The following is a 12,409-nucleotide window of genomic DNA, read 5'->3' as shown; positions in this document are numbered from 1 at the left end:
TGAGTTAAAAATATATTTTTACTTTAAAAATGTTTGTAATTTTAAACATTTCAAGTGTATATTTATATATATATTTGAAACGACTCATGTTCAAAATCGAATTTTCAACATCTTTTGCGTATATTTACACAGTTTCTGGTTGAAAAATAAACACTTTTCAGTAGTAGTTTTACATGCGCTTTTTAGAGGGTATCTGTGAAGTAACACAATACAAGTCGCCTCAATATACAGGGGAGCGGCGATGGGGGCGATCGCTCCCCCCAGAGCTAGAAAAAAATTTCGGTTAAAATATATTACCTCAAACGAGAAATTTTAAAACAAATTAAAAAAAAACTTTTATCTTCAATCGTAATCCCTTTTTTGGCTTGCACAAGAATATTTATAGAATAAGAAAGCATGTAAATCTCTTATATTAATGGACTACAAAACTGCATACCTAAAAATTCGAAGCAAAAAGTTTAAAATTTTTGGGTGTAATAGTTAAAGTTTGTTGAATTTTTATAATTTTTGTAAGAAGTTTGAAATGTGGATTTATGTGGTTCTGGTTAGGTAATGTGTTAGGCATTTATAAAAAAAAAACTATAAACATTAGATTAACAAAATAAAAACCAAAACTGGTCAAAATGTAACTTATCTCAATCAGCTGACCTCCCCTGCGTCCACCTCAACAAACAAACAAATAAAGATTATCAGCCCTATAAACCTACCTCTGACAACTGTCACACACATAGCTGTCATGGGTGGGATATGCTTCTCTGTTGAACTATTCTTATCTAACAACGTGGAAACGACAATGCAATTATGGTAAGTATTTGCAATGAATTTCTAACATTATGTAACAAACACGAAACACAAACTCAACTTCTGTAAATAAAACAAATAAATAAATATAACAACTTTTACCTTTTTTGTCACGGGTGGGATAAGACTGCTTAATAATAACTCATAATATAGATTAAGCACTCACAAAATTTAATATGTGACACAACTTTATTAAATACAGATGAGTTCTACTATATATTTTTCTTACTAAACACTTGAATTATGAATTGCGAATTATTTGACAGTGCATTCAACACAACCTACTTTAAACTCATATATGTATACTGCTTTAATAAGCCCAGAGCATAAATTTTAATCTTGTGCTTTTTTACAAAATAGTACAATTGTTTTAATTTGTTGTTTGTAAAATTATATCACAAAATATTTTAACTCGGACTTCATAAAAATTACCAAAGCCTCTATTTGCGTGAAAAATAAATGAGGGTTTAAGCAGGTTGGATGCTTGTAGGTCATATATGTAGCTTCGATTGGTCACTCCGATGTGAATCAAGTTAGATGCCTGTAATTTAACGTTACTCGACAAGTCGACCCCAATCGCCCCTCCCCAATTAAAATCCTGTATCCGCCACTGGTTGCCTGTTTCAAAAAGCAAGGTCGGCTTAAATAAAGGCTGAAAATTGACAGGTTGTGATTTGAAAATATTTTGCAGACGGTTGCCACCTTGTTACAAAGTTAGATTCAATATAAGCAACAGGTTAAATAAATTACTGCATTGTGATTATAAATCAAAATTGCTTTGAAGAAACTTTATTTCCATTTCCAAACTTTATTTGCATGAAGGAGTGTTGCCACCTGATTTTATAATTAAATTCAAATTGAATTAAGAGTATTAGATGATTTAAATATGTAGCACAATACAAGTGTCCGACGAAAAACGTTTAACGAGGTTTTGGATTAAAAATAATTTGAACAGGATTGCCATATGTTTGAAAGGTCGAATAAAATTAAACTATATGAAATAAGTCAAATTAATTCTTAAGGTATGGGTATAAATAGGCATGGGCTAAAAATGGTTCTTTCTAAACTTTATTTAAGAGGGTTGCCATATGTTTTTGAAATAAAATTCAACTTGAATTAATGGAATTAGATTTACAATTTTAATTTGTACCGCAATATGTTTGTCAGTCGAAAAAGGTTTAACAAGGTTTTGATTTTAAAATATTTTGAATAGGGTTGCCGCTTGTTTTAAAATTAGAATTTAATTAAAGTATGTATAATTTGAATGAAATATTAAAACATGATGTGAAACGAAGTTGGTGAGATATCCTAAGTTTGAATATTAATAATATTAAGGAGGGTTGCCACCTGTTTAAAAAGGTAAACTCAATTTATTTAATAAGTGTAACAAATTATTAAAAATATGGGTATCAAATGAAATGGGTTTAAAAAGGCTTTATTTCTTAACTATATTTAGGAGCGTTTCCAGCTGTTTCAGAAGTCTTAGCTAACTTATGCACAAATCCGAAGACGAAGATAATGCGAAGACGAGCACGAACACGAAGGATACCACCAATAATAAGTAATACAAATTTCTGCACTATGAAAGGAAATAAAAACAAGTTGATAAAGGCGTTGTAATGAATCGTAGTAGTGATACACGTAATGGCATATACATATTTATAAGCTGATAGTGGATCTTCTTCTCTATTGCTAAGTATTAATATTTTGCAATTCATATTGATTTATTAAATTCAATTTAATACAATCAAACCGAATATTTTATAGGCCGTTTTTAACTTGCGCTGGACTGATCCTCTTCATTAATTATATCTAAGTAATCAAAACAATTTGTGCTTTTCTTTATTATTTTATCTGGAAACAAGACCTACTAAAACTATGTATGGTACGGACACATATATTTTTAGGTTAATTTTTACAAAGCATCTCTGATTATAATGATTTTTTCGAAAATTTTCCATTTTTGGTTTAATTTTTCGAGGATTGGATATTCTGTCAATATAACGAAACTATGGATATAACGAAGCATTTGTCTAGCTCCTTCAACCTCGCTAATATGTTTGTATTTGTTTCTTCCTTTTTTTCAGATTATGTGTAACCTATTATGACCTGGAACAACGGGCAATACTGTTCGTACCTAATCTTCGATGACATCGTGAAGCAGATATACCGAAACTAGGTCAGCCTACGACGATCTATGCAGCTGCTTAAAAACCACCTATATTAAATAACATGTGAAGCATTTCTCTATTCACAAATGTCCCCGCAGTAAGATGTACTAACCAAGAATTATTGCCGACCTAGCTTACTCACTTGGTTACGAGAATAGTTTCCGATTTACTTTAAAGTAATAAAGACTTTCAGTCTTGTATTAAACTCGTCGTTGCCTCGCGAAATGATACCCACTCATTCCCATTGGCTTTCTGGTCACTTCGGTAGCTGATCTGCAACCAGTTAATTATTGCCACCTAAGTAAGCAACTGCACGGCGACTATCTGCAACGGCAACGTTGGTTACTCGTCGAAGCGCAGCTGGCATCTGAAAAGCTATTTGCGGTTTTAATTGCCGTTAACAACATCGGTCCATGCCGGAATCGGTCAAATTGTCAAAAGAGATGGAAAGACCATGGATTGAATGCAAATGGAGAAGATGAAGGCGAGTAAAGGGCATTGACTGACAGGCCACATATAAACATACCTCATCTCTTACCCCCACTTCCAGGTGAGGTTACAACTGAACTTAGAAATTGAAGCTTAATGAATGTCCAGATAATCGCAATGATTTCAAATCAAAAAGAAGAAAGCAATTCATATGCGAACACGATTCAGTAAGCTAGATGCGATTATTTAAAGATTATATATTCTTGATATGTATTTAGATATTTATTCCATCGCTGAGCTTTTTTGGTAGAGTGGAAGCTATACATTAGTGTGGGCCGAAAATACGTGTTTTTAGAAATTTGATTGGCAATAGCAAACATATGGTTCATTTGCTCTAAAAACAATCTGTGTGAAAGATGAAAATTTGTTGGTCAATACCTTATCCAAGTACATCAAAGTCCATCAAAAATTAATAAATTCATTAATTAAAACATTTTTTTTTACTAAAATTGAAAGCACCTTCGAAAGTATTAGTCCTACATAATTTGTTGCATGTGCCTTTTTTTGTAGAGAATCGAAGTAATCTAAGAAAACATTTATTTAGCACTTGAACTTTGATGGACTTGGGCGAGCCTAAGATATTGACCAAAAAATGTTCATCTTTCACACAGATTGGTTTTAGAGCATAATGAAACATATTTTTGGCATTGCCAATCAAAATTCTAAAAAAAAAAACGATTTTCGGCCCCCGCTGCTATGCATACCGCACACGGATTTCAAAAGAGAGGAAAAAACACTTTTTTCATCGGCTTTTGCTGAGATAATTTCCAAAGTGACAAATTTTGATTTAGTACACTTTTGAGCAGTGTCAGTGATATGTACTGTACATCCATATGATGTGAACGAAGTAGTAGATGTTCATCATTTCGATTAATCTGACAATATAATTTTTTTAACCTTTGTGGCAAAGGGTTCGAGTGCGTCCAAACTATTGCCGCCCCGACGCCGATACCGACCTCATCTCAGATTCCTGCCTGAGTCCATGACAATAGGCGAACTAAACAGGTCACATAAAATCATGCGCTTTGTGAGGCAGTTAATAATAACCTGCCGTACGCAATGGCAAAGAAAGTTGCAACAAAAGATATTCGTTGCTGAGATTGTTATCATTCATATCCGATGTGGCATCGACAATACAATGTCCATGCAAATGTCCATGTGTGGATGCACAATAAAAGGTGCATTTTTTACTATGACAACAACAATAATAGAAAATCTTTCTCAAGTGAGTGAAATATATGTATTTCAACATGAAGCTCTAGCTTTTGCGGCATTGAGGAGTGTATATGTATATGTATGTACTATGCGTATGTTTACATGCCTTTGCTGGGCAACTATCGCCTGAGTGAAGCTTTACTAAGAAGCATTCTTATTTTTGCTACATCTCTCTGACCCCGGCCAGTAGCCCGCCGCTCACGTCCGATAAGACGCATGAATGCACAAACGCACTCACAGGCACACACAAGCACACACAAGCACACTCGCCACTGCTCACAATGCCAGGTGCGCAATAAACTGCAAAGGTAATAAAATACACCAAAGACGATGGGCCAACACGGACACGGACGGACGGGCACGACTACGAACAACAACACAATAAGATACTTTTGTAAGGATGATATTTTTGCCGGAATTAACTGGAGCCTTCAACTGCACTGCATTTGTGCCATGCCGTGCATCCTATGTCCATTCGCAAGTGTGTGTGTGTGTGTGTGTGTGAGCTGCGCGGGTCCATGATGTCCTGTTGCACTCTCCACATCCTCACATATTTACTACATCTGCGCCCAACTAAGTTTTATTATAGTACATACATCAGTAATAAGGCCTTCGCGTGAGTGTGCATGTCCACAGCAGGATGTGCGTAATGCGTGCCGAATGCAATTTTTCAAAATCGAATCAACATTTTGTAATGTTTCCCAAATCGAATTATTTAGCGAAATTGCAATCGAGAAGACCGTGAAAGCGACGACCATTAACAATAGAAAGCAATAAAGCTCAAAAGATATCCCACAATAGAAAATATGAATTGGAGAAATCCGAGAAAATCGCCTTTTTTATTAAATAAAGGCAGTGGTGACCAGTTAAAATGAGGGGCAGAAGTGATACTTGATACTAAAAGACAGATTGCTAGTACATAAATACACTTAAGTACATAGTTCACAATACATAGATATGTATTTTTTTTTTCTTCTTGATCAATGCAACAAAAGAGGGAAACTCAATTAGGATAAGATTATTAACTTTTAGCCTTTAATATTTGTTAGTAAACATATTTCGGATCACTTACCCTGCTTGGCTCTGCGAGTCACTGGACTGGTTGTCATTAGAGCGCAGCGTATCGGTAATTAAAAATTCTGGAAAAAGAGAATAAATTATGAACTAAATGACAATCTCTTGTACGTTTCTTCAACTGCATTACACATATCGCTCATTTATTTCGACAGTGTCATAAGCCAAAAGAATACAAACTCAAATTAAGTATGCCGATATGACCTCCACCTGTGCTTCTATGCTGTCTAAAAAATCCATAGCTGTACCAATTACCAGCAGCTAAGTGGAACCAAATATGCATTCGTTTTTATTTCGGGAATACATGTATCGAGCCCTAACCGCCAAAAAGATGTAAGCGACATTTTTTCCAAAATTTTGTTTTCGATAAAGAAATGTTCCTTAAACAACTAAATGCATTTCTGCATCAAAAACAAATTTCGCTTACTCTTTTTGGCGGTTAGGCCTCGATATGCAAATTCACAACTTTAAAGCAGGTTTTCTCGAGGTTTTAGTTTCATAAGTTTTGACAGTATCGAAATAAAAGAGCCATATACATACATATGTAACTATAAGCAGACTTGCAGAAAAAAAAGCGTCAATTGATAAAAAGAACCAGTTAGCTTTATGCGGAATTGCTATAAAATATACAACTTATAGTTAACTACAGAAAGCTTACTTGAAATTAGTTGAAAAGTAATGCAGGAGTCATGCAGACATAATCTGGAGATATTTTTTCTTAAATAAGTTTCTATTTAAACCGACCGTACGTGACGAAGAGTCACACCCTACGAGAGGTGCTCCTGCTTTTACTGTATATGGCGGATCTAGAGAGAAGAACTCGATAAAATCCATAAGTTCAGGTGTTGATCGGACCGTGCCTATGGACTGAATGGCACTACGTTAGTGATGTCTTTTAACGGTGTACTTCAGTGACGTGGCGCCGCCTGGTTTTAGCCAGCCTTTTCTCTCTTCCCGCATTACTCGTGGGATCCTTTTGGAAGACACTTTTAAAAATAAAATCGACTCTTACTCGCTGCCCAATGAACTTGTCTGACAAATGGCGGCTGCAGCGGACGCGATGGATTCAACTCCAAACGTCCAAAGTGGCGAGCCAGGCTAAAACGACACTACAAAGGACGAAAAGGGCGCAAGCCCAAAAGGCTTAAGTAGTGAAAAAACGATTTTGAATGTCGAGATGGTCAACTTAGACTTGGTGCCTAATAACCAGGAAGTCCAAATACCAACGAGCGACTAGGAACTCTTGCTCGTGTTCCAGCCAGAGGAAGCAAGTACTGCGGTTAAAAAGTTATCTGGAGCGGGCAAGAAATGGTATACATTTTACTGCTCCAAAGGCTAAGGGGGAAAATGAAGCTCGCGCCGCTGTTGGGTGGCTGTGGACAAAGGGATCGCTCTGATACCACCAACTCTCGAGCTTCACACAACTCCCCAAAAGGAAGGCAGGTCCGTCCGATAAAAGGCCCCACACGGGACCAATGTCTGCAAAGACGTAGGTGACCTTCGCCGACGTCACAAAGGGTACAGAAAATGGGGCGGTCGCTGGCAAGGGTAATATAGTGGCACTTCTGCCAACCGATTAACCCAAGTTGCCATGGTCTCTGCAGCAACTGCAAGCAGTTCAGGCATCAACTCTGGATGCGGTGAGACAGCAGCGAAAGGGCTCCACGAAGCCCAAATTTACCTACTGGACTATCCGCCCGGGATGGATGACTGGCTACGAAATGTAGCTTCCACTTTACGGCCGTGGAAGGGCGCGGTACTTAAGGTTGCTGACCCCAGCGAAGTGTCCAGACTAATGGTTTATGTGGGGTAATTTTCAGAACCAGGTTACTATATCCTTAGCCTTTTCGAGGGCCAGAACTCTGACTTACGGGTAGGTAGCTGGAGGGCACTCAACAGGGTACAGAGAGGCCCCAACACTGAGCTAACTCTTGCTGTCGACCCCTTTTCTTCTGAAACTCTGGACATGCAAGGCTCGCTGATCAGCTGTGGCAGTATCCTCCTCCAATACCAATGTCGCAGGAGCAGCGGACAACGAGCTACCTTGGGACAGCCTACAGATCGGCCCTAACTGCTTACAACAGTGAGCTCAGAAGATCCAAAAGGGACACAAGGCGTGAGTACTGCGGGGGAATATCTTCCCTTCCGGCTGCTCAGCGCCTACATAAGGCCCTCAAATTGGATTATCGGTGTGAATATAACGAAAAGAGGCCTAGCGAGCTGGTCCTGATGGTATTTACCGTTGCCTGCCTGATGTACTCCTGCTTACGGTAACCACCTTAACGTAATCCTTTTACATCTTTCTTTTTACTTTGGGAAGAATATTTTACTCGTTTTCTAAAAGCGCGCCACGTAACGCGCACCTAAAAACGCAAGGAAATATGTCATAAAGGCTTTTGTTAAGTTTTTGCGCATTAAGCCAAAAAATAAACAACTTAAAAAATACCTACAACATTTTCTTCGATGATGCCGTTCTCTCAGCGAACGAGTATCACAGACTACATAATGATTTATAACTCAAAGTTGGTTAATATTAGTAGGTTAGCAACATTTAATTTCCTTCTTAAGCTTCGATTTTAAACGGGAAATGCTAATAACGCAAAAATCATAATTAGTTTTAAACTTTATTCACATGGCTTACTATTTAATGCTTTCCAAGCGACCAATCATTAGAAGCTTAAAACTATACTCACAGGAGCTATAAACATTAACATGTCTATAAAGGTATTCACACTATTATTTTCTACTGAAATATTTCCTTTTGTAAGCTCTTGCGACCAATAAAAGAAAGTATTCCCAAATAACATTATTATCAGTGCTATCTTTGCACGTTATCCTGCAAGCTTTAAAGCTCCATTCAATTAAACCACCCTCTCTGCCATAATATTATAGCTAAAGTCTGCTTATGACCAACAGAAAGCTCTACGAAACTCACCCTTCTGCAATGGTTGCTGTTGGTGCAGCTGATTTGTTGGTATGAACTCTTCGTGCTTTTGGTCGCCTTTGTCTTCGTACTTGAGCTTATAATCTGAATGCTTTCGCAGCGACATCAAAAGCGACTGTGTTCGTGGTGGAATTTCCGGTGGAGCTGGCTCTGGTGGTGGTTCAGACTCACCACCGGAAGCGGTGAACTCGTCTAAATCCATAACAACCGAGCTTTCCGCTGTAGATTGCGCGTACTCCCGCAGCTCTTTTTGAATTTGCTGCAATTTTAGCTTTTCCCGCTCACTACGACTGGCAATGGCTGCCGCCACAGCACCAGCCGCCGCTGCCGAGGAGGTGGCGTTGCTGTTCGAAGAAGCACCGCTACTTGAGGAGGTCATTCCGCCAGTGGCGCCGCTACCTCCACTGTTCCCGCGATTCGCCGAACGTCCGCTTTTCGTGCGTAGAGTGCGCGCCGCGCCGCCACTTATGCTGTCGCGGGCGCTCGGACTGAGGCTGCTTGCGGTCGAGCTGGTGGGCATTAAAAAGGAGGAATTCAGTGCACTTAGACCACCAGCGCCACTGCTGCTGGCGGTAAGAGCTGCTGCGCCTTCCACAACCACTTGTAAACGATCCAACATTGCTGCGCTACCGGAGTACGACAGTCGGTCGCTCATCGAGTCTGAGTTGGACTGGGAATCATATTTTGCGTTTAGGAAAGGATTTGTGCTGCGCGTCGTATTGGTGCAGTTTGGCAGGAGTGCCGCGTTCGGAGACGGCTGATTCGTCTGATACTTATTGGTGGCAGTGATTTGTGCCGCCGCCGTTGTGGCAGCGAGAACAGTCTGTTGTTTTATGGGCGAGCACAGCCCGGTGTTTTGCTGTTGCATTTGCAGGTGGAACGCCGAAGTGGAACTGTGGTCTCGCAATGCGCTCGGATACTCATTAAGCAGAGATGTAGGAACAGCTGGGTTTTCACAATCTGAGCCATAGCGGTCTAAGTCTGTAAAGAAGAAAAATTAACGGAAAGTTTATTGTAGGTTATAAAAATGCACAGAGAATGTGGCAGATTAAAAAACTGTTTTGCAAAAAAAACAAATTTGATAACCGGCTGAAATGACCCTGATTCTGCCAAATAAAGGCTCCTGAGCCCATTTTTGATACCGTGTATAAATACGTTTATCTAGCTAACGCATATGTATATTGGTACATAAATTTTTGGCCTCGAGCGATTCGTAAATTACGACTTAGGTCACTTAACTGAGTTCAATGAAGCCCATTTAAAATCACCTCCAACCGCATATGCCGCAAATTCTCATCAGCCCCCCAAATTTATATACTCGTCCATTCCACTTGGCTACTTAGTAGCATCCAAGCGACTGGACGTCCATTTCACTAATCCGCTTAAATTCAGCTTAAGACTGTCCATTACTAATTGAATAAGATATTTCGCCATTTCAGCCAGTTCCCAAATCCACTCACACTTTGCCCCCACGGCACCACCCATGGGCAGTAGCTAATCTATGTATGTATGTATGTACTCACTTGCCAATTGCTGACTCTGCAACAACAGCTGCGCCAAAAGCTGCGTATCGAAGGCCGAAGACTGAACGGTATTCTGGTACTCATCCTCGCTACTGCTGTAGCCATGGTGGCTGTGCCATTCGGCCGAGCGCTGACGTCGCATCTGGTCGCCGCCGCCGCCGCCGAAGTAGTACTCGCTGGCACTGCCCCCGCGCTTGCGGCCAATTGTGCCCGAATGGCTGGACATGCTGCCAATGCTGGTGTAAGTCTGCTGCTTAATGCTGCGGTATGTGTAACTACCGTGCCACTGGTGTGTCCTTAACTGCCCTCACTGATTTAAATACGTTTACTGCGCGGCAACTGGAAATGACTAAATTTGATTTATATCTCTGTCTTTCCACATTTGCTCCAACTGACCACAGCCGTTGCCATATTCTCGTCCACTTTTCCCTGCGCTCTTCTCCGTCTCCGTCTCTGTGGTGTCGCTTGCCACGTGGCGGAGCTGGAAAGATAAGATAGGAGAAACGAACAGTTAATATGGGCAGGAGCAGTGTAGCAGTGTAAATAATACTTGTATTCGTAAATGGCACAGAGATATCAAGAGATTTATTTCAGCAATGTTTCAAACTTCTTCATTTAACTGTATTATAATATAATTTGGAATTTGCTTGCATTAATCCCGCGATCCCGAAAAATTTGAAATATAGAATGAATAGTAAGAACTTGTTTATGAATTTGAAATATGATTTTTGTAAAATGCCGTTTTGCCCATGATAAAAATACAGTAAAGTAGAACCGCTGAGAGGAACAAAGATGGAAAAGGTTATTGCAAAACAGCGGCCGCCCACAAAACACCAAGTACTTCTCGATATCCATGCCTCATAAAAAAGGTAACGGAAAATATTAGGCTATGGCATAGACGTTATGCGATACAACCAAAAGGAACTTCAAACTCGATGTAGAGAAAATTATACGAAGAAAATAGAGTCAAAATTTGACATGCATATCTTGTTCTGTTCTTGTGTGCTGGAAGAGTGGTATAAACATACTCATAATCGATGGCAAAATATTAGAACTTATTTCTAAAACTATAAATTCATTGCAAATAGCGTTTTCCTTTCCCGAAATAATGTTGCATTTATTCTGCCCTGCGCCGGGGCTGTCAAGTTTTCGTATTCATTTCTCAGCATCTTCACATTCATATTGCGCGCTCCTCCTTTAAAATGTTGCACTCTGATAATGTTGCCATATAAGAAGGTGGCATTATTTTCGGGAAAAGAAAACGCCTTAAGTAACTATAGACTCTATTTGGCCTACTAATTAAAAGCTCCAAGGATCAAGAAAGAGCATTTCACTTTTTATGAATTAGATATACAAACATAGAAGGCAAAATATTTAAATTCACTTCCGAATCCGACGCCCCTATCGAAGCTTTGTTGTGTGTGTGTGTGTTCGTGTGTATTTGCTCTCGTGGCACAACACAGGTGGCACGAATGGCAACAGCTCGCCTGTGTCCGAAATTAAAATGAATATTAATTTTTTAGTAAGGATATGCCGACAGGCGACAGGCAGACCAACGTGGACAGGAGAAGCACTTAGCACTTAAGTGGTCGCTTTTAATTTGAGCAGTCCATGCTGTTCGTATACCCCCACCATAGCCGCCCAGGATGTTAGAAGCTGGTCGGTGTGCCGAAAGAGCTCGGAAGGTAAATGTTTCATTTTTGCAGAGGTTGGGGCGTACAACGTTTTGAACATTTTGTATTATTGCTGAATATAAATATTGAGTTGTTAAAATTTATGGCCATCGCTGAAGGTTAATTTTGGATGTGGTCAATTCATCAAGTCGCAGCTGTGAACGTTTGATATTTCTGGCATATTCGAGGGGCTTATGTTGGTTAGTGGATTTAATTTTTAGGATGCTGAGGAAAACATATTTTTACAAACCTTATACCAAATTGTTTAAGACATGTGAGGCCAATAAAGTTTCTATATTTTAAGATTGCATACACATACATATCTGACTTAGCGAATCAAATTTATTTTAATTTTCTGCGTTTTTTTTTGCAGCACACTATAATCACTCAAAGCAGAAAACACACTTCCTTTATTATACATTGCTTTGAATAATAACATCGTTTTTCAATTCCTAGCGTTAAATTAGTTTTTCAAACACTTTTACGCTAAACTTGAAATTAAGTTCATTACATTTTCAT

General features: G+C 39.1%; 1 protein-coding gene across 1 annotated transcript; it reads right to left on the bottom strand.

The window, feature by feature from the left end:
- Positions 1–5,748: 5,748 nt before the first annotated feature.
- LOC108370349 (KN motif and ankyrin repeat domain-containing protein 4-like) lies at positions 5,749–10,694 on the bottom strand (the record flags this gene model as incomplete). Its single annotated transcript, XM_017625672.1, has 3 exons — positions 10,218–10,694; positions 8,686–9,675; positions 5,749–5,815 (listed from the first exon to the last, which is right to left on the bottom strand). Coding segments are annotated over exons 1-3 (1,283 nt in total), but the record flags the coding sequence as incomplete, so codon positions are not given.
- Positions 10,695–12,409: the final 1,715 nt, after the last annotated feature.

The sequence above is a fragment of the Rhagoletis zephyria genome, unplaced genomic scaffold (assembly GCF_001687245.7).
Source record: "Rhagoletis zephyria isolate East Lansing unplaced genomic scaffold, Rhagoletis_zephyria_1.1 Rzeph_scaffold_04167, whole genome shotgun sequence".
Taxonomy (NCBI): domain Eukaryota; kingdom Metazoa; phylum Arthropoda; class Insecta; order Diptera; family Tephritidae; genus Rhagoletis; species Rhagoletis zephyria.
The sequence above is the reverse complement of the archived record's forward strand: the minus strand, read 5'-3'. Positions and strand labels throughout refer to the sequence as shown.